At 42.8% G+C, this 23,245-nt stretch overlaps 1 protein-coding gene across 1 annotated transcript in view; it reads right to left on the reverse strand.

Moving 5' to 3' along the window:
* HIPK3 (homeodomain interacting protein kinase 3) overlaps positions 1–23,245 on the reverse strand; it is a 283,073-nt gene that overhangs the window by 11,926 nt on the left and 247,902 nt on the right. Inside the window, 2 exon segments of the mRNA XM_030200637.1 lie at positions 11,141–11,184; positions 11,187–11,270. Coding sequence (XP_030056497.1) covers positions 11,141–11,184; positions 11,187–11,270 — 128 coding nt within the window.

Here is a 23,245-nt window from a genome sequence, read left to right on the forward strand (position 1 = left end):
ATGGTTTATCAACTTCTAGGGCTTCCCTGAGCCTGGAGATTAGAACCCAACTACCTCCCCCATCTCAGTGACGTGTGGTAGGTGGAAAAGATATATCCACCACAGCCTGTGTTGGCAAGCCTTCTCAGTTTCCTGTGATACTAACCTCTGATGGGGTTCCCATTCCTAAGGCACTTACATCTAATGCTGAAGCTGTGGAAGGAACTTTATCCCCTTAAAATGGATATTTTCTTCCCCAAAATTTGAAATGCAGTTTTCAAAACTAAGGTTGCTTCAGGATTTTAGCTTACAATTGGCTTATTTACTACGGAGGCTGTGGCCAAAATGAAGGATCAAGAGACAACTGTCCCATTTTAAAGATCATTTTAATAAAATGTAATCTGAAATTACTTCTTTCCAAGCTTTAAGCTGCAGTTACCTTGAAGGACTGCTTATTTATAGTCAATTTGAGATAGCAGAAAACAGAACCAGAGCCAAGAATTTACATTCTTTAAAATATCCCAAGATTAGACTATATCCTATGGAATTGATTTATTTATTTTTATTTTATTTGTTACATTTGTATCCCACATTTTCCCACCGCTTTGTAGGTTCAATGTTGCTTACATACTGCCGGAGAGCAGTTGCAGACTCCGGTGTAAACAAATACAAGGTGAAGTTGTGATAGGGTACGGTTCATGTGGTAGGACCACATAGAGGAATTGTGCGACGGGAGAGTTCGGTGATGGCCATTACGAACTTTAGTGGTGTTGTATCGCAGAGATCAGGCATTTATGTTGGATCTGTAGGGTATGCCTTTTTAAACATGTGGGTCTTGAGCGTCTTTCTTAAGTGTAGATGGTCATATATGGTTTTCAAGTCTTTTGGTAGTGCATTCCACAGTTGTGTGCTGATGTAGGAAAAACTGGATGCGTAAGTTGATTTGTATTTGAGTCCTTTGCAGCTTGGGTAGTGTAGATTTAGGTACGTTCGTGTTGATACGGATGAGCTTCTGGCTGGTAGGTCAATTAAGTCTTCCATGTAATCCGGTGCTTCACTGTGTATAATTTTATGAACCATAGTTCAGATTTTGAAGGCAATGCGTTCTTTGATTTGGAGCCAGTGTAGTTTTTCGCGAAGGGGTAACATTTGAAAGAAGTACTTCAGATACCATTTTCTCAAAATATTGTCATTTCTAATTTGTATTATATACCTGAGATGAGGATACAGAAGAATCGGATGGAAGGATGTTCGATACATGGTTTCTCCAGATAGCCTTGATTTGACAGGCTTCAGACAGGTATTCCTGATTATCTTGCCAGTCTTACCATCCCTTATTCACTGGCTAGGGTCCTCCGCTCATTAAATGACCACCACTGATTTTGCCAGGTCCCAAACTTGCACATCTTTAATTAACCAAACACTGTACATTCTTTTTTCTTTCCCCTCCCCCACACATGGAACAATCTCCCCCATCACTCTCCGTAGTGAACTGTCAATAAAAAATACCTTTAAAGCAAATCTTCAGGCCTGGTTGTTCAGGCAGGCCTTTTGGGGAGACAAACTGATTGGGGCCACCAGTCATTGAGACCTTTTCATGTGTTATATCTTTTAATCTTTTTGTATTTCTTTTTTGTTTGCTTCTATATTTTATTCCCCTCATCTATTTACCTTACTTTGTATGTCCCTTTTTCTCCTTGCTCTGTCCTATCATTATTAGCTAGAACAGTCTAGTAAATTTTAATAAACTATAATATCTACTACGGCCATTCTATTGATAACTATGCCCAGGAGAAAAGTGTTAGGATGGCCAGTTTAATTGGAGATTTGATTATTAGACAGACAGCTGGGATTGCTTGGTCATTGCATATCTTCTGCAAAGGTTGTAGGCCTCATGCATCACCTAGGTAAGATTTTAGACTGTGCTAGGAAGCAGCCAGTAGTCTTGGCACACATGGGTACCAATGATGTACGAAAATGGGAGGTTCTGAGCGCCAAATTTAGGTAGAAAGTTGAAATCCAGAAATTCCAGGGAAGCATTTTCAGATATACTCCCCATTCTATACAAAAGACCCAAGAGGCAGGCAGAGCTCCTGAGTAGAGGGTAGAGGGACCAGTGCTTTTTAAAACATTTATTATTTGGAAATGGGAAGCGAGGATCAAATCTGCAGATGATACAAAATTATTCGAAGTTGTTAAATCACATATGGACTGTGAGAAATTGGAGGACCTTACAAGAGTTACAAAACTGCCATCCAAAATGGCAGATTAAATTTAGTAAAACAGGAAACAGCCTCTACATAGATCCAAAGGAAGCAGGAAACTAGAGGATAACACACAGACTTCCACATCGGGAGTGTAAAACAAACAGATCTTTATTGAGGCACCAATCTTTATTACATAAGTGTTGCCATACTGGGACAAACAGAAGGTCCATTAAGTCCAGTATCTTGTTTCCAACAGTGGCCAATCCAGATTACAAGCACATGGCAAGGTCCCAAAACAGTAAAATAGATTTTATGCTGCTTATCCTAGCAAAAAACAGTGGATTTTCCACAAGTCCATCTTAATAATGGCTTATGGACTTTTCTTTTAGGAAGTTATCCAAACCTTTTTTTTAAACCCTGCTAAGCTGCTTTTACCACATTCCCTGGCAATGAATTCCAGAGTTTAAATATATGTTGAGTGAAGAAATATTTTCTCTGATTTGTTTTAAATTTTACTACTTAATAGCTTCATTGCATGCCCCTTACTCCCAGTAATTTTGGGAGGAGTAAACAAGTGATTCACGTCCACACATGTCATTCCATTCATTATTTTATATGCCTATATCATATCTCCCCTCGGCTGTCTTTTCTCCAAGCTGAAGAGACCTAGTCCCTTTAGCCTTTCCTCATAGGTAAGTTGTCCCATCCTCTTTATCATTTTTGTTGCCCTTCTTTGCACCTTTTCTAATTCCACTATAAAGTTTTTGAGATGCAGTGACCAGAATTGCACACAGTATTTGAGGTGCGGTCACACCATGGAGCAATACAAAGGCATTATAACATTCTCAGTTTTGCATTCCACTCCTAATAATAATTAACATTCTATTTGCTTTCTTACCCGCCGCTGCACACTGAGCAGAGGGTTTCAAAATATCAACAATGATGACACCTATATCCTTTTTCTGGTCGGTGACGCCTAATGTGGAACCTTGCATCATGTAGCTATAGTTGGTACCTCAATAAAGATCTGTTTGACACTTCCTGTGTGGAAGTCAGTGTGTTATCCTCTACTTTCCTACTTCCTTCACATGAAATTTAGTGTCGGAAAGTGCAAAGTGATGCACATTCGGAACCACCACCCAAATTGTAGCTACATAAAGCTACGCTCCACATTAGGAGTCACTACCCAGGAAAAAGATCTTAGTGTCATTGTGAATAATATGCTGAAAAACATCACTCAAGTGTGTGACAGTGGCAAAAAATGTTGGGAATCTTCATCCTAGTTAATCCATGGAAAGTTCCTCCCTTGTTGAGGTTTGGTATGTGAACAAATGGTAGCTTTCAATTTGTAGCATTTTAACTGGATTTTGACAAAGTGAATGCAAAGATAATTGGACACTGATATAAAGATAAGTGGAACCAGTTTTTGGTGTGCAATGCTATATCCCTTGGAGCTGTTTTTCTAAACCATCATTAAGAAAGCCGAGTTAAGGTAACAATGAATGTTTATATTTTTTAGTCGAGTGACTTTTTTCTGTATTAGTTTTTTTTCTCTGTTTTTAGGTATTTTCCACTGCAGTCCTTTTTTCAAGCAAATGAGAGAGCGAGCCCTGATGGGATGGATACTATAAAAGTCTGTCTTTTCCCAGAGCAGATGAGGCTTATTTAATTAATTATAACTGATTACCAGTGTTTCTTTTCTCAACTCTCTAGAGCAAAACATTTTTGATATAACTAATTTAGTGAATTTTTGCTCATCCATCAATTGTTGTTTGTGACATTTGTTCCCCAGTGCATTTCCTTTGTTTGGCTAGCGGATGGTGTCTATCCTCTGCTTTTGAAGCTGTTACAGAGGTGACCATTTCCTTCAACTTAAGCTCTGAGGGAAAGTAACCTGTACAGCTGTTGGTCAGAAACCTCTCAGTGTTAATGCTCTGGGCTCTGATTGGCCCAGAAATTCAAAAACCAGCCAGAAGCTGCTGGAAATCTTTAATTTCAGAATGGGAGCGTGGAGAGTAAGAGCCTCTAAACTAAGACCTTGTTCAAACCTGTTATATTTTTTCTGAACTCTCCAGGAACTACTCAGGTAGTGAATAAGCATTTAGTTTTGTGTTGATACCTCTTTAAATTACCTGTTATTGTCTGCCAAGTACACCCTATTCCTGCGTTCACTGTTCTACCTTGTTCTGATAATAAAACCTATTAGTTTATTAGTTCTGTTGCCCTGGACTAAAAATCCTGGTGGTTTGTGTTTTGGGTCTGTGGGTGTATCCTAGGAACTGTGGGACCCCTGGGATTGTGGCCCCAGTGTCCTTAGAAATCACTGGCAAGATGCCTTTGGGTGAGTCTCCCACCCACAAGTTAAGAGAAACCCAAGTGCAGTGGGGTGGAAGGTATGCTACAGTACAGCACATGCACAGGGGCAGGCAAGCCTGAGCAGTGCTGGTTTGGACACTTTAGGTGGCCACAGGGTTAACCCCAGGTGGGTACTAGGTGTTTTGTGACAGTAAGGCACCACAGATTAATTTTATGAATTGTGATTAAAATTTTGAATCGAGATTACTAAATTAAGTATTGCTCACGGCGTTAATCGTGATTAATGGGTAGCCATAGTTAGCATCCCAAAAAGAAGCAAGATTCCATGCTATAAGGTACTTGTTACCTGGCTTGGTCACTGAAAGAAGCAGAATACTGGGCTAGATACATCTTTGGCCTGACTCAGTATAGCAACTCTTATTTTCTTGTAGCATAATCTGATTAAAAAAAAAAGATTCTATTTCTATAGGAATGGCCTTTTTTGTGGATTATTATTATTATTATTTATTGCATTTGTACCCCACATTTTCCCACCTTTTTGCAGGCTCAATGTGGCTTACAGAGTGTTATCATGATGTAGTCATTACATGATCTTAAATACAATCAATAATAGGCTGAAGGTATATGAGGATTTAGATGGGAAGGTGTTAGGTAAGGTTGTGTGAGGTGTTTTGTGATGAACCTGAGTGGTTTAAGGAATGATTTGTTTCATTAAGGATGTTTTTTGTAGGCTTTGTTGAAGAGATGTGTCTTCAACGATTTGCGAAAGTTGGTTAGATTGTCCATGGTTTTCAGGGTCATGGGTAATGTGTTCCATATTTGTGTGCTTTTGTACACAAAAGTAGTGGCATATGACTGTTTGTATTTAATTCCTTTACATCTGGGGATGTTCAGATTGAGGAATTTGCGGGCCGATCTTTTGGCGTTTCTGGGTGTTAAGTCCACTAGGTTTAACATATAGAGTGGGGCATCTGCGTGGATGATTTTGTGAACGGTTGTGCAGATCTTGAACTCAATTCGTTCCTTGAGCAGGAGACAGTGCAGTTTCTCTCTTAGGGGCTTCGCACTTTCGTATTTAGTTTTTCCAAAAATGAGTCTGGCTGCGGTGTTCTGGGCTGTTTGGAGTTTTTTAATGGTCTGTTCTTTACAGCCTGCGTACAGGGTGTTACAGTAGTCCAAGTGACTTATCACTAATGACTGTACTAGGGTGCGGAAGATGTTTCTTGGGAAAAAAGGTTTTATTCTTTTGAGGTTTCGATCAATAGTGACTCCAAGAATTTTCAGATTTTCTGAAATAGGAAGTGTGCAGTATGGTGTGGTTACGGTAGGGTAGTTGTTTGTGTTATATTGGGAAGTGAGAACTAGACATTGAGATTTTTCTGCGTTAAGTTTTAACTGGAATGAGTCCGCCCAAGAGTGCATGATTTGGAGGCTCTGGTTGATCTCGTTGGTTATTTCGTTTAAATCACTTTTGAACGGGATGTAGATCGTGACATCATCAGCATATATGTAGGGGTTAAGGTTTTGATTGGCTAAAAGTTTGGCTAGTGGTATCATCATTAGGTTGAAAATAGTTGGTGAAAGGGGGGATCCTTGGGAACTCCACATTCCGGTATCCAAGGTGATGATCTGTCAGTATTCATTGTTACTGAAAGAAGCCAAGAGAGAGATACGTCTGGCGAAAGCGCAAGCGGAAGAACAAATGGCTAGAAATGTAAGGAGGGGTGACAAAAGTTTCTTCAGGTATATTAGTGAAAGGAGAATGACTAAAAAGGGAATTGTGAGACTAAAAGATACTGCGAACCGCTATGTAGATAGTGATGAAGGAAAAGCAAATTTGCTAAATAGATACTTTTGTTCTGTTTTCACAGAAGAAAATCCTGGAGCAGGACCGCGATGGACTGGAAAAAGTACAAATGATAGTGGAGTGGATACAGCATCATTTACAGAAGAGAGTGTGTATGAACAACTTGTAAAGCTAAAGGTGGACAAAGCCATGGGACCGGACGGGATCCACCCCAGGATATTAAGGGAGCTCAGAGAGGTCCTGGCGGGTCCCTCTTAAGGATTTGTTTAATAAATCCTTGGAGACGGGAGATGTTCTGAGGGATTGGAGAACGGCGGAGGTGGTCCCTCTTCACAAAAGTGGTGATAGGGAAGTACCTGAAAACTACAGGCCGGTAAGCCTCACTTCGGTTATTGGAAAAGTAATGGAAGCGATGCTGAAGGAAAGGATAGTGAATTTCCTGGAAGCCAATAAGTTGCAAGATCCGAGACAACATGGTTTTACCAAAGGGAAATCGTGCCAAACAAATCTCATTGAGTTTTTTGATTGGGTGACAGGAGAATTGAATCAGGGACGAGCTATGGACGTAATCTACTTAGATTTCAGCAAAGCTTTTGACACGGTTCCCCACAGGAGGCTTTTAAATAAACTGGATGGGCTGAAGATAGGACCTCAAGTGGTGAACTGGATTAGGAACTAGTTGACGGACAGACGCCAGAGGGTGGTGGTGAATGGAGTTAGCTCGGAGGAGGGAAAGGTGAGTAGTGGAGTGCCTCAAGGATCGGTGCTGGGGCCGATTCTGTTCAATATATTTGTGAGTGACCTTGCCGAAGGGTTAGAAGGTAAAGTTTGCCTATTTGCGGATGATACTAAGATCTGTAACAGAGTGGACACCCCGGAGGGAGTGGAAAACATGAAAAAGGATTTGAAGAAGCTAGAACAATGGTCTAAGGTCTGGCAATTAAAATTCAATGCGAAGAAATGCAAAGTGATGCACTTAGAGAATAGAAATCCACGGGAGACGTATGTGTTAGGTGGCGAGAGTCTGATAGGTTCAGACGGGGAGAGGGACCTTGGGGTGATAGTATCTGAGGATTTGAAGGTGACGAAACAGTGTGACAAGGCGGTGGCTGTATCTAGAAGGTTGTTGGGCTGTATAGAGAGAGGTGTGACCAGCAGAAGAAAGGGGGTGTTGATGCCTCTGTATAAGTCGTTGGTGAGGCCCCATCTAGAGTATTGTGTTCAGTTTTGGAGGCCGTATCTTGCTAAGGATGTAAAAAGAATCGAAGCAGTGCAAAGAAAAGCTACGAGAATGGTATGGGATTTGCGTAAAGACGTATGAGGAGAGACTTGCTGACCTGAACATGTATACCCTGGAGGAAAGGAGAAACAGGGGTGATATGATACAGACGTTCAAATATTTGAAAGGTATTAATCCGCAAACGAACCTTTTCCGGAGATACGAACGTGGTAGAACGAGAGGACATGAAATGAGATTGAAGGGGGGCAGACTCAAGAAAAATGTCAGGAAGTATTTCTTCACGGAGAGAGTGGAGTGGTGGATGCTTGGAATGCCCTCCCGCGGAGAGGTGGTGGGAGAGGGAAAACGGTAACGAATTCAACATGCGTGGGGGCTAAACATAAAGGAATCCTGTTCAGAAGGAAAGGATCCTAGGAGCTTACCGAGATTGGATAGCAGAGCCGGTAGTGGGAGGCGGGGATAGTCCGGGCAGACTTATACGGTCTGTGCCAGACTCAGTGTGGTGGGAGGCGGGACTGGAGGTTGGGAGGCAGGGATAGCGCTGGGCAGACTTATACAGTTCTGTGCCAGAGCGGTGGTGGGAGGCGGGGAAGTGCTGGGCAGACTTTATATACACAAAAGTAGCACACATGAGTTGTCTTGTTGGGCAGACTGGATGGACCGTGCAGGTCTTTTTCTGCTGTCATCTACTATGTTACTTGGTAGGATCTGGTGGTGAGGAATCCTTCGAACATTGAGAACTGGACTTCCGATCCGAAGTATTCTAATAGATGATCCACCATGTCAAATTGTAATACGAGTATGTTCTTGCCGGTTGCAATTGTTTTTTTTTTTTTAATGAATTCATTGCAGACACTATGAGCGGGGATAGAGCAACTGGTCAGTAGTTTGGTTAGGTCCAGTGTGCTTTTCTTAGCATCTTTGGCAGCGGAGTGAGAAGGATATTTCCTTATCCGTGGGGAAGAGACCATTTAGGAGTCTGTAGTTAACTTGGTTCGTGAGGTCTTTTTGATTGTTTGGGGGCGGTTCTTATTAGGCTAGTAGGGCAAATGTCAAGTTGCATTGAGATTTGGGATATTTCTGAGCCAGTGGTAAGTTCATCTACTGAAATCAAGTCAAAATTGGTCCATGAGCGATCGGCTGGATATTCCCCAGGTTTTGGGTCTAAGCATTCAAAGATGCTTGTGCACTGCAATGGTATTGCTTGGTATCATGCGTCTGAGCTTTATGATTTTCCTTGAAATAGTTCGCTAGGTTGGTTGCCGATGGGGTGTCTATGCTATTCGAGGTGACCTGTGTGGTGTTTAGGAGATTGTTTACAAATGAAAAGAGTTTGTGCGTATCCTTGTAATTTGGTCCTATTATAGTTTTGTAGTACGTTCTTTTGGTTTGTCTGATGTTGTATTTGTATTTTCTTTGTAGCTGTTTCCACTCTTTTGAGTGTGTGTTCATCTTTTTTTTTTTGCTCCATGCTCTTTCTAGTCTTCTAACCTGTGTTTTTAGTTCTTTCAATTCTTCGTTAAAACATGGGATTGAGCTTTCCTATGTTGAGTTCTAGTTGGAGCGGTGCTATCTTGTCTAGAACTGTTCCTGCATCTGTTGTCCCATTCTTGTAGAAATGGGATGTCAAGGTCTTTCTACTCTCTGATATTTCCTTACGGCCTAGAGTTTTTTGGCCTTGGGAGCCCATTTTTCTTAGATTTCCTTCTGTTCGCTTGCTTTCTTTTAAAGGGAAACAGGTACACTTTAACGGACCCACTACATTTAGAAATATTTATGTTAGATAACATTTCTGACGCTTAATAATGTTTTGGAGAGATTTCTGTCCTACATATGAAGTGAGATTAGGTTTTATTATTTCAGGATGAAGGACTACACCTTTTACATGGATGTGTACTTGTGTCTTCTCTCCTTGTAATGTGGAATTGTAACTTGGCCTTCAGATAATTTTACTTATATTTTTTGTATTTGTCTTTTATATTTGTGGCAGGTACATCCTCAAACCGAGGGCATAGAGAGTGTAACCTACAAAAAGTGGGCAGGTCAACTCTAGCATCTTACTGTATGGACCAGGATGGACCATAAGGAATCTATTTGTTGTCATTTCATTTAAAGCAAATCATATTTGGGGCCGTTTCGATATCCAGACTGCATAAAAGGTTACAACTGAAACTCCCAAGAAGGGTGTTTTGACGACCTAATATCAAGTGGGATCATGATCTAAGGGGAACAGGGTTAGGATTAGAGCCCCTAAAACTCATAAAACAAATACAGGAGATATCGGTAAATACGGATCTGAGGAATGTCAATTCCGCACTTACATAGAGCACTACTTTACTCAGGATCGGCTATTTAGATAGGGGCGGTGGAATCGCAGGTATGCCAAAAATGTAAACAAGGAGTGAACTCCTATTTTCATTCTTTTGGGGAATGCCAGATGATTCAGAATTTTTGGAAAGCAGTATTCAATTATCTGGGGAAACTATTAGATTGCACAATCCCGCTTGTCCCAACAGTGGTGTTGCTGGACAAGTATGAAGCATTTTCGTATGCAGAGAAGGCCCACATGCCTATTAGGAGAAGCTGGACTATTGGGGAAAAAAGCGATCCTGGGAGTTTGGGTGGGGGAAGAAGCGACATCTTTTTGGACGTGGAGAAATAGATTACATGTGCTGATGCTGTTGGAACGACAGCATGCTAGGTCAAATCCCAAGAGATTAAAGCTATTTCGGGCAGTATGGGACATGTATATCGACTCTCTTTCGCATAGGGCCAGGAGTCTACTTTTGAATTCTCTTTAGAGTATGGAATGGTGGGGTAGGGGTGCTCCGTTGCAGTCAGAGGAAAGAATTGTGCAAAGAAGCACAACAGTGGAAATGCTGGCCGGAGGGGATCCCCTCCCCCCCTTTTTTTTCTTTCAGGGCAATAGGGGTAAGAGGGGAGGGTGGGAGGGGTGTAGGAGTGCAATTGTACAAAACACTGATGACGTTTAATCTTAAATATGGTTATCTGGTTTGCCGAGGTTTGTAAGTGAACTATTTGTTTTGTAAGAAGCGTTAATGGAGGCACACGTACGATACACAAGCCATCAATAAAAAACTGTCGAAACAAACATACCATAGAGGGTAGGAGCAGGGCAGGGCGGGGAGAAATTTGTTAAAAGTTTGATGATGGACTGTATAGTTTTGTCTTTGCTGTGTACATTTTCTTATGTGAATCTCTGTACACTTATATTATCTGGAGGTGTTTACTTTGAACTGTCATCAATAAAAATGTTGAAACTTAAAGCAAATCATATTTTTAAAGCAAAGGATCATCTGAGAAATGTATAAACACAGTGCAACAAACCAAATCAGGAATGCTTTCCCATTATATCTGCTGTATCTTTTGGCTCTAAGTCACTTAGGAAGATTTCTTAATTTAAGAACCTTAAATGAATTAACAGAATTAGTCTCAAGAAGTCCCAAGCACTTCCAAAGATAGCTCATAAATGGACATCTTTGGCAAAACACCTGGTAAAATTTGGTACATTTTACTTACTCTAGAATCAGACATAGGCTGAAAACTACTTTAGTAAATGTACACACACACCTGCCTGAAGTTCACATGCTGCTGCTGCTGGAATGCCGACAGCATTTATGTTGACGGTTACCCATAGCTGAAGGCTGGTTTAATTGACCAAGGGCGGATCGGTCCTTTGTCTGTGGCTGGCATTTAGTATCTTAACAAGGAACAAATAATAGGCAAAATTACATATGCCGAAAGATTTCCATCCACTGAATTACTGGCAACTTTATTTTGCAGTATCTCACATAGGGGCTACAAAAACCCTATCACCTGATGTTCATAAATTAAAGCGTTCCCCCTTGGCTATTGAACCTGGAGAACAGAGGACATGATGATTAACTGGACTGCATATCAGTGTTTGAGGCCCATTTGTAACAAATATAAGAGACAAGGTTGCCCAAGTTGATATTGCTGCACAGTTTTATAAATATCCTTTTCTTTGTGTAAAATAGGCCTTTATACATGAAAAGGTGTTTATAAAATGATCCTGTTTATCATTTAGTTATTTGCCATGAGCTAACATTTGGCCTGGCAGACAAGAAACATTCGTAAGTAAATCTCATCAGTAATATGGGAAAATTAGGTTCTTACTTGGTAATTTTCTTTCCTTTAGTCACAGCAGATGAATCCATTAACTGATGGGTTGTATCCGCCTACCAGCAGGTGGAGATAAAGAACACTGAAACAACATAGTGCCTCTTGGACGGCTAGCCCCCAAACTGCCTTCAGTATTTGAGATTTCCAAAGCTGAGTGAACCATACAAGTACAGTAACACAAACTTTCCTCACAGTGAACAAACAGCCCCAGAACAGGAGCAACAAAGGAGGGACGATCTCAATCTCCTGTAGTAGAACATTCATGCGAAATTCTGATTACTGTTTTCCAACTTCTCCCAATGAGATTTATATCTGCATGAAAGATCTGAACAAAAAAACAAGTCAGACAGGGAGGGATCATGGATTCATCGGCTGTGACTAAAGGAAAGAAAATTACCAAGATAAGAACTAATTTTCCCTTCCTTGTCATCAGCAGCAGATGAATCCATTAACTGATGGATGTACAAAAGCAATCCTACTTAGGGTGGGAACAGGCCACACCACGAGCCAATACTTGAGCTCCAAAAACAGCGTCCTGCTTCGCTGCAACATCCAGCCTGTAATGCCGGGCAAAAGAGAGCTGAGAAGCCCAAGTAGCTGCACTACGGATCTCTTGAAGAGAGAGGTGCATCCGTTTCAGCCCACGAGGAAGAGATGGCTCTCATGGAATGCACCTTAAACGCTTCAGGCGGAGACCGACCTGAAAGCAGATATGCAGCAAAAATGACTTCCTTGAGCCAACGGGCTATAGTGGCCTTAGACGCTGGACCTGACAACAAGACAAAAAGGTGATCAGAAGTCCTGAAGTCATTAGACATCTATAGATACTGCACAGCGCCCTGCGGACATCCAGAAGATGTAACTGCCCAAAGGAGTCCGGGAACTCTTCCCTAGAAAAGGAAGGAAGAAAAATGGGCTGGTTCAGGTGAAACGCTGAAACCACCTTTGGCAGGAAGGAAGGCACTGTACGTACCATTACTCCGGACTCCGAGAATTGCAGAAAAGGGTCCCGACAGCGCCCTCCCTCTACTGGGAGAGTGGTCTTTTTTGTCACCGCCGTGACCAATGCATCCACTTTAGGCATCCCCAAAGGGGCCAAGTGCCACACGCAGAGGGTAAAGCTGACCCATAGCCCCGGTCACTTTCAAAGGCCCATCAGGGTCATACCATTGAGCAGAAATAAGCTCTTGGATGGAGTCATGCACAGGAAAGGACCGAGTAGGCTTCTTAGTACTCGCCATCCTAAGATTAACAGAGAAGGCGTCGCCTTCAGCAGAATCATCAATCGAGAGGGCCTGCAAGGCGTCAGTAATGAGAGCTGGCAGCTCGTCGCGGAAAATTCGGACCGCATTGGGATCATCCAAATCCAGTGGCAAACAGGCACCCTCCTCTGGATCATCCGTCCCTGAGGGTCTGCCAGATCCCTCAGACTCTCCACAGCCCGACCACAGGGGGAAAAGGGGTATGCGCCACTTTCAGACGTGGAATTTACCCGTCTATGTTAGCGTGTTTCCAACAGCTCGGGGGAGGAAATAACCTCTGAAGTCATCCCCGGGGCATCAACACCCAGAGGGAAGCCAGGAGGCAACGCAGTGTCAGACACCTGTGGCAGAGCTCTTTTCAGCATGAACACCTTATGCATTAAAAGCACAAACTCAGGGGAGAAAACTCACCCCGACCCTCCGCCTCCGAATTAGGAGAAACGGATGTAGGAGCTCCTCTGGCAGCCTCTAAACGAGGCGTCCCCCTGCCCTCAGACTCCCTCCGCAACCCGAGGGTCGAGGCATGCGACGCTTCCAAAATGGCGCCCACTGCCAGCTCCATCGAGTGGGAAGAAAACATCGCTCGGCATGTTCAAACCAGCGTGAGCATCTAAGGAGCACGTTTTACACAGCCCCGGCTGCTGATCTGCGTTTACCACAACGGGAGCAGCACTTAACTCCTTCAGCAGCCATCGACCGTTTTTTCACAGGACGGGAATATAGCAATAAAATGGCGGCTTCGCGCCAAAACTTAACCCGATCGGAACGGCGTCCGTGGGACCTCCACGGAGGAGCTGGGCACCACTCTCACCTCAGAAGACCGAGTCAACGAGCTCCGGTCAAGCTGCACAGAACCAGGATCACTGGAAAAAGCCTCAGAACAGCCATGAAGTAAAAGTGAGCTCTTCTCTTTTTTTTTTTTTTTTAACGCTGTGAGGAAAGTTGGAGGCAGGCAGCAACAGAGGGACTCCGGGAGGTGGGGGGAATGGATAAGGCAGGGAAAGGGCGAACCTATATGCCTTTAAAGTGGGCACCACCAGCCACAACACCCCTGCTCAACTGGCAAAGCACAGGAGCCATCCCAGGCAGTCTGAAATCCAGGAGCTCATCAAGCTACGTCCACACCTGCTGGGAGATAGAGAAATACTGAAGGCAGTTGGGGGCTAGCCGTCCAAGAGGCACTATGGTTTTTCAGTGTTCTCTATCTCCACCTGCTGGTAGGCGGATTCAACCCATCAGTTAATGGATTCATCTGCTGCTGATGACAAGGAACTTTGAATTCTAGAAATCGCTTCAAGACATTAGAATTTGTATACGGGGAGGGGGGGAATTGTGTTATTCTGTAAACGGGTTATTTTTAACTAGGTTTCACTGCATACAATGGAACCTGTGATAAAATAGAGTGGAGGAGTGGCTTAGTGGTTAGGGTGGTGGACTTTGGTCCTGGGGAACTGAGGAACTGAGTTGAATTCCCACTTCAGGCACAGGCAGCTCCTTGTGACTCTGGGCAAGTCACTTAACCCTCCATTGCCCCAGGTACAAATAAGTACCTGTATACAATATGTAAGCCGCATTGAGCCTGCCATGAGTGGGAAAGCGCGGGGTACAAATGTAACAAAAAAAAAAAAATAGTATGAGTTAGTAGAAAAATAACCTGTCTTAACAGTAGTCCACTTTGATAACATACCGCCAAAATCTCTCTCCCTTTTACAGTTTAAGGTTTTAAAATTGGTTGCGTAAAGATTTCGTACTACAGGAGATCAAATGTTTTTTCACTTCATATATTTATACCTAATGGGTAAGAAAACAATTTTAACTTTGAAAATAAACTAATCACCAAATTTTAGTCTAAAAAATAAAACATTTTAAGCCCCGGTAAGAATATGTGTTGCAATGGAATGATTTCTTCTACTAACTAAATTTAGTTTTAAGCTTTATAGATGTTCTCTCTTACTGCTGTCTCCTTAGCTTGCAAAATACTGCGCCAGCCAATCAAGAGAACATCTAGGTTTTTATTTGTTAAAAGGTCAGGCCCTCAAATAAAATGAGCCTTCCAAGCACAAGGCTGAGCTGTATGTTTTTAATTTCATCCTCAAACTCAAAGGAAGGTTCTTAATAAAAACAATCAAAGTTTTGCTTTTATCTTAGTACCAACACAAGGATTGTTTTTGTTTTTCTTGTGTTTTTATTTTTCTGGATTTTGTTTTGTTTTAAATTTCATGTACTGTTTTGTTTTAAATGAGATATGTATATGTGATCTTCTTAATTATAGGATGAATATAATTTAATAAACTGTAACCTAATCATGTAGTTTCTCAAAAAGCCTACTTCAGATGTCAGTTCCCGAAGGAAAAAAAAAAAAAGAATTTCCAAGGTCGGGTTTTTGGCTTCAAGGCAATGGATATTTTTAAACTACTGTATGTTACTTGAGTTTTTAGCTCACAAAATGCATACTTGATGTAACTTGATGTTAATGGTTGTTGATTACCTTGTACACATAAGATCACCTTTTCTTGTGTAGTGCCTTCAGGCTGCTGCTCAAAGCATGACTTTTTGAGAAGGCCCATATAACCTAGCATTGGGAGGCTGAATTTGTGTTGATTTTAACCCTAGAATTTATTGGTGAGAGTGTTTTATGATTTACTAGTAAAAAAGGCCCATTTCTGACGCAAATGAAACGGGCGCTAGCAAGGTTTTCCTCGGAGTGTGTATGTTTGAGATAGTGTATGTGAGAGTGACTGTGTGAGAGAGAGAGTGAAAGTGCGAGTGTGTGTGTGTGAGAGAGAGTGAGTCTGGGTGCGAGTGTGTGTGTGTGACAGAGAGAGAGTGAGTCTGGGTGTGAGTGTGTCTGTGTGAGAGAAAGAGTGTGTGTGTGAGAATGAGAGTGTGTGCAAGTGCGTATGTGAGACACAGTGTGAGAGAGAGAGTGTGTTTCACACAAGATACAGTGTGTGCGAGAGAGAGACTGTGTGTGAGACACAGACTCTCTGTGAGACTGAGTGTATGAGACCAAGAGAGTGTGTGAGTGACTGTGTGACACATAGAGGCACATTTTCAAAGCACTTAGCCTTCCAAAGTTCCATAGGTTTCTATGGAACTTTGGAAGGCTAAGTGCTTTGAAAATATGCCCGATAGTGAATGTGGTACAGTGTGAGACAGTGTGTGTGTGTGAGAGAGACAGTGTGTGAAAGTGAGAAAGACATTGACTATGAGAGAGACAGTGTGTGAGAGAGAGAGAGAGAGAGAGAGAGAGAGAGTGTGTGACAGAGATACCTCCCCCCCTCTCTGGTGTCAGGCCCCCCCCTCCCTCCCTATCTGGTGTCTGAGCGTTACTGTGCAGGACGCTGAGCTCTGGCTGTGGCCTAGTGGTTAGGGTGGTGGACTTTGGTCCTGAGGAACTGAGTTCGATTCCCACTTCAGGCACAGGCAGCTCCTTGTGACTCTGGGCAAGTCACTTAACCCTCCATTGCCCCATGTAAGCCGCATTGAGCCTGCCATGAGTGGGAAAGCGCGGGGTACAAATGTAACAAAACAAAACAAAAAAAATCCTATTTAATAGAATGCACCTCCAACATTCTGAAGCCAAGAAACCTCGTGTGGTTGGTCACTTCTGCTTGTGACGAACCTGGAAGTATGTGATGTCAATTCAGGAGATGGATACAGAGAGAGCAGGAATGCCTCAGCCATGCAGTCAGCTTTAGAATGTTGGAGGTGCGTTTTATAATATAGGATTATTTGTTCATTTACACCATTTAATTACGTTTGTCATCACACATTCAGTGCTACCACCTCAGAATTGCTTCTTTCATGCTGATAATTACTCCTCACTGTAAAATTCTCTCTCAATGTAACGAGATTCAGTAATCCTATTAAAAAGATCCTGGTGTTCCTTCAAATTTACTTCTAAGTATCAAGTAAGGTGAAATTATTTATTTTATTTGTTACATTTGTATCCCACATTTTCCCACCTTTTTGCAGGCTCAATATGGCTTACATAGTACCGTAAACGGCGTTAGCCGATTCCAGTATGAACAAGGTGATATTGAAGTACATGTATGGTAAAGACCATTGGGGGGAACTTAGAGAGGGAGAGGAAGGATTAAGATATGTCCAGTTACGGTCTTTGGTTACGTTATGTTGCTGGTATCCCTTGCCAGTCAGGATTTCAGGATATCCAGATAGCCTTATCTGCTAATTTTCGTTCCTCTAGCCCCTCCACACCAGTCAAGACGTTTGGGTTATATACGCCTACCAGCAGAGGGAGACTGAGAACACCTGACTTTGACCACTGTGTATCTATCCTGTGCAGAACCCCAACCAGCCAGTATACAGATAAAGCTGAGAAAGAAATAAAGAACTAACCCATAGAACCCTGTACCTGGAGCCCCTCACAGAATTACTCGTGCTTCTGCAGATCTAGCGCAACCAGCACCGTGACCTGCACCAGTCTACCACCAGAAACTAAGCCTGGTATCTTTTGGACCGGTATTGTACATATGTGTACTAGTAAACAGCCACAGCAAAATTCAGGCTCAAACACAAGAAACAAACACCATAATGAAAAACCGGGTGGGCTCTTGACCGGTCTGAAGGGTCTAGAGGAAAGAAAATTTGCATGTACGGCCTAACTTCACCTTCCTCAGCAACCCTCCAGACCAGTCAAGATGCTTGGAAAGTACCAAAGCAGTAACAATCTAAGGGCGGGACCCCCCGAAAACCAAAAGTCAAAACTGCTGCTCTGAAAGCAGCATCCTCTTTCGCTTGCACATCTATTCTATAATGCTTCACAAAGGAATGCAAAGACGACCATACTGCCGCTCTACAAATGTACTGCAGAGGAATCAAACTGCTCTCCGCACAGAAGGAAGCTACCCCCCGAGTGGAATGTGCCTTAAGCACCAATGGCACATCATGACCCTTGAGCAGATAAGCTGACGCAATCGCCTCCTCCAGCCACCGGGCTATTGTCACCTTGGAAGCGGCCACCCCCTTCTTAGGTACTCCATATAGAACAATCTATCTGAAGCACAAAACTCTTGCATCCTCCTCAAAAGATGACAACACGCATTTCACATCCAACTTCACTAGACAATGTTGAGTCGAATCCCCTGCTCCATCCCCCAGGACCAGCAAGGAAATAATTTGGTTCACATGAAAGTCAGACACCACCTTGGGCAAAAAAGGACAGAACTGGCTTCAGTGAGACTCTCTCCTTGGAAAAGGACAAAAAAGGGGCCCTACAGGCCAAAGCCTGCAACTCCAAAATCCTGCGTGCCAAAGCAATGGCCACGAAAAACACCGTCTTCAAGGTAAGATCTTTACAGGTGCTCGCCTTCAAAAGTTCAAAAAGAGAACCCACCAGAACCTCCAAAACGAGATTCAAATCCCATGGAGGGATCAATGGACACCGTGGGTGCTAAAGAAGCTTCACCCCACACAAAAAACAGACTACATCCAGAGAAGAAGCTAAGGGCATCGCCTCAACCTTCCCCCAGAAACAGGCCAAGGACGCGACTTACACCTTTAGAGAGGACAGAGCTAAACCTCTGTCCAAACCATTCTGCAAAAATTCCAAAATCTCTGGAATTTTCCAAAGAGAATAGAGCCTTTAAAAGGAAGTGAAGACAACTTAGACTTAGAGGCCGCATCTGCAGACCAACCCTGCAGCCAAAGAGCCTTCCAGGCAGCAACTACCAGGGACATATTCTTTGCTAATGATCGAAGCAAGTCATGGGCATCAGCAAAGAATGAAGAGCCCATCTCTAACTTGGCCAATTCCTGCACCAAAAGAGACCTGTCCAAAACCGAATCATCCAGAAGTTTCTCCGCCCAGCGAAAGCAAGTGTGAGCCACTAAGCCCCCACACAGAGACGCTTGAAGCACTAAAGCTGATAAATCATAACTGCGCTTAAGGAAAGATTCTAACTTCCTATCCTGAGGGTCACAGAGCACCGCACCCCCATCTACTGGAATTGCCGCCGCTTTAGTCACCGCCGCTACCACCGTATCCACAATGGGAGGCCTTAGGGACTCCCTATCCTCCCGAGGGAGAGAGTAAAGTCCAGCCATAGCACGAGTCACCTTACAAGGGGCATCTGGAGAAGTCCACTCCTGTAATACCATCTCCCTAAGATCCTTGTTCATAGGAAAGGACCGTGGAGGACGCCGAATTTCCTTGACCAAAGGATCTACCTGCTTAGAATCCTCAGCGGCAGCCTCTGCAGGTTCGAACAAGAGTAGAGGACACCTGGTCTATCAACTTCACCAGCTCATCCCTGTAAAAAAAATCCTGACCACAGAGGGGTCCCTCCAAGGGAGCAAAAATTACTTCCCCTGAGCCAAGTACAGGGGATCCTCCTCCTCTAGATCACTAAGAGCCTCCTCTGAGCCTGGAAGAGAAACAGCCTCCAGATTCTCAGCCCAGTCCAGGCGAGGTCTTTTTGCCACCATCGGACCTGACTTCCAGGTCTGATATAGGGTCCAAACAAACTCAGGAGGGAACCCCAACCCTCCTGAGCACTCACTGGCCAAGGCAGAACGAGGCAACATATCTTCCTGCAGCAACTGGGGCGGCCCTGCAGCGCAGGAAGAATCTAAAAAGGCAGCAGTTTCCACTGAAAACAGGACCACATCCGCCAAACCCGCCTGCATGACAGCCTCTGTCCCAGCTGTTCCTGCCACAAACAATTTGGGCGGTGCCACCAAAGCTGACTTGTCTATGTAACAACCTTTCTCCAAAACCGCTTAATGCATTAACTTATTTATTGTGTAATCATGTCTTTAAGAATACTTCATTCAACTGTTACACAGTATATGAGATTTTAGGAAACTGTTATCTATTGTATGCAAGTTGGTCCTATGCCAAGTCTGTTGTGCAAAATATTGTTTGCTCTCCTCCTAGAGCTTAACGGTTAAGGGTATTACAAATGTCAACATTAAAATTAAATTAAAGTTTAAAAATCTCAAACTGTACATAATAAAACCAGGTGGGTAACTATGGTGATTAAAACTGGGAACTTTGTGTGCACCTGGTCAATGTCTATGCCCCCAGCAAACATAATAGCCATACTGTGTCCGACCAATGGTCTATCTACCCGGTATCCTGTTCCCAACAGTGGCCAATCCAGGTCACAAGTGCCTGGCAGAAACCCAAACAGCAGCAACATTTCATGCTACCAATCCCAGGGCATGAAGGCTTTTCCCCATGTCGATCTCAATATCAGACTATGGACTTCTCCTCCAGGAACTTGTCCAAACCTTTTTAAAACCTAGATACAATAACCGATGTTACCACATTCTCCGACAATGAGTTTCAGAGCTTAACTATTCGTTGAGTGAAAAAATATTTCCTCCTATTTGTTTTAAAAGTATTTCAAAGTAACTTCATTGAGTGTCCCCTAGTCTTTGCACTTTTTGAACGAGTAAGCAAATAGATTCACTTTTACCCATTCTACACCACACAGGGTTTTGTAGACCTCAATCAACTCCACCCCTCAGCTGTCTCTTTTCCAAGCTGAAGAGCCCTAATCTCTTTAGCCTTTCCTCATATGAAAGGAGTTCTATCCCATTTATCATTTTGGTCGCTCTTCTTTGAATCTTTTCTAATTCCGCTATATATCTTTTTTGAAATATGGCGACCAGAATTGAACACAATACTCAAGGTAAGGTTGCGCCATGGAGTGATATAGAGGCATTATAATATTCTTGGTCTTATTTTTGCATCCCTTTCTTAATAATTCCTAGCATCCTGTTTGCTTTTTTGGCTGCCACCTCACACTAAGCAGAAAATTTCAGCATATTGTCCACGACGACACCTAGATTATTTTCTTGGGTGCAGATTCCCAAGGTGGACCCCTAGAATCAGTTAACTATGATTCAGATTATTCTCCCCATTGTGCATCACTTTGCATTTGACCACATTAAATTTCATCTGCCATTTGAATCCCCAGGTTTCCAATTTCTTAAAGTCTCCATGCAATTTTTCAGTTTGCATGTGTTTTTAACAAATTTGAGTAGTTTTGTGTCGTCTGTACATTTAACATATTTATAAATGTTCTGGAAATTGGAACGAGGTGTTTAAATAGCACCAATCCTAGTACAAAATCCCTGTGGCACTCCACTATTCACCCTCTTCCATTGAGGAAAATGGACATTTAAACCTACCCTCTGCTTTCTGTGCAATAACCAATTGCTAATCCACAACAAAACATTGCCTCCTATCCCATGACTTTAGTTGTTTTCTCAGGAATCTCTCATGAGGAATTTGACAAAAGCTTTCTGAAACTCTAAACTATATCAACGAGCTCACCTTTATTGACATATTTATTTGTGCCTTCAAAGAAGTGACGTAAACTGGAGACATTCCTTGCCTGAATTCATGCTGATTGTTCCATTAAACCACATTTGTCTCTGTGTAGCAATTTTATTCTTCACTTTTCTCTATTTTGTCTATCACTAAAGTCAGGCTTACCAGTCTGTAATTTCCTGGATCATCCCTGAAACCCTTTTAAAAAATTAGCGTCGGAGACCACGTGATGCCTAGAGCAGGAGCTGCCTGCTTGGCAAATCTGTCTCTCCACCTAATTTGTTCCCTATCCCAATTTACATTTTACAAGGGACGACGATCAAAGTTTCATAATTCTCTGCTGGGCTGGCAGGCTTGAAAAAGAGACAGTTTTGAGGTATTTTCTATGTCATATGGCATTGATTGACTCGCAGAACTCTGGAGAAGCAGGAATCTGATGCCAAGATGGTGTCGCCTTCGGCCCCGCTGGGTTCATCAATAAGCTCAAGGAAAACGTGTCAGAAGTGCAGGTAGTGGTGGAAGCGGCATTGGATGCTAAAATGCAGAGTTTGAGGATAGAATTGAAGTTGCACATGATTGTTTAGATAGCATGGACTTAGAATTTGATAGGCAACATCAAGTGGGAACCCTGGAAGTCGAAGTGCAGAACACGAGCCATGATACGGATAAGTTTCATCAGTCTTCAACAGATGGAGCGCAAGGTGGATAACAGAGGGTAGAGCCAGAAGTAAAAATTTGCACTTGGTGGGACTTTGAGACCACGATGCCTGATGTTTTGGTGCAGACTCTAGAGACTTGGATTCCAAAATCTTTACTCTTGCTTTCCCTTGATGTTCCATTTAAAATAGCATGAGCTCATCGGTTGGCCTCGGGGACTGATGTGTCTGCAAAGCCTAGGGTGACACTCTTTCGTGTGGTACACCTTGCACTTAAGCAAGCTATCCTACAAGCTCTACGAGGTTTTCAGCGTTTGGAATTTGAAAATAAAAAAAAAAGTCTTATGTTTTTAGGACTACACTGCTACAGTGAGTGCTGCTTGGAAAGCTTTTGCTCCCTTACGTTCTGAGCTTCATCATCGAAAGATTTCATGTGCTTTGCTTTACCAAGCAAAACTTCAAGAAACATGATGGCAAGACTTTTTTTTTTTACTACTGTGGGGCAGCACAAAGTTTTTTCTACTGTCCCAGCCGGACAGGGTATCTAATTTTCTGATCCCGTGAGCGTCGGCTTTACTTGTCATCATGTTAGACTGTGTCTTTCTTTTTGTGTTTTTTTTTTCCATTATGCACTCTGCAGTACATAACGAAATGCATTAATATGCCTTTATTTCGTTTCTTGTATAAGCTTACTTACCATTGTTCAGGATATGGGGTTTCTAATGCTGTTTTAAGGTATCTTTGGGTTGGTCATGTGAGGTGGAAAGGGTGGGGGATTCATAGATCCAGACCCAGCCCCATGTTCTGGGGTAAATACCGTATAAGGGTGTTGGGTTAGAGAAAGGAAGTGGCAAGGAAGGGTTATGGTAATAGGAGGGGGTGAGGGTTGAGCGGAGATAGCTATGGTTTGGGTGGGTTTGAGGGAAGTTGGGGGGGGGGGGGGGGAAGTAAACCTGCTTGATGACTTTTGGAAGTTTGAAGAATTTGCTTGGTTGTCTGTACTGTGATGTCATCAATCAAACAGATTGGAAAAAAAGATTTGCCGTTACACTGGCCACCCTCCAATCTTCAGATATTATGGACAATTTTAATGAGAGATTACAGACCACTAACAGCAGATCAGCAATTTCATGTTTGAGTTCTTTCAGTACCCTACGGTGCATGTCACCCGGTCCAGGTAATTTATTATTCTTTGTCGATTTTGCTCAGTACATCTTCCAGGTTCCACTAAGATTTTTCAGTTCCTCCACATCACCACCCTTGAAAAAACATATCTGAAATAGGTAGATCTCTTACATCTTCTTCTGTA

The sequence above is a fragment of the Microcaecilia unicolor genome, chromosome 4 (assembly GCF_901765095.1).
Source record: "Microcaecilia unicolor chromosome 4, aMicUni1.1, whole genome shotgun sequence".
Classification (NCBI taxonomy): domain Eukaryota; kingdom Metazoa; phylum Chordata; class Amphibia; order Gymnophiona; family Siphonopidae; genus Microcaecilia; species Microcaecilia unicolor.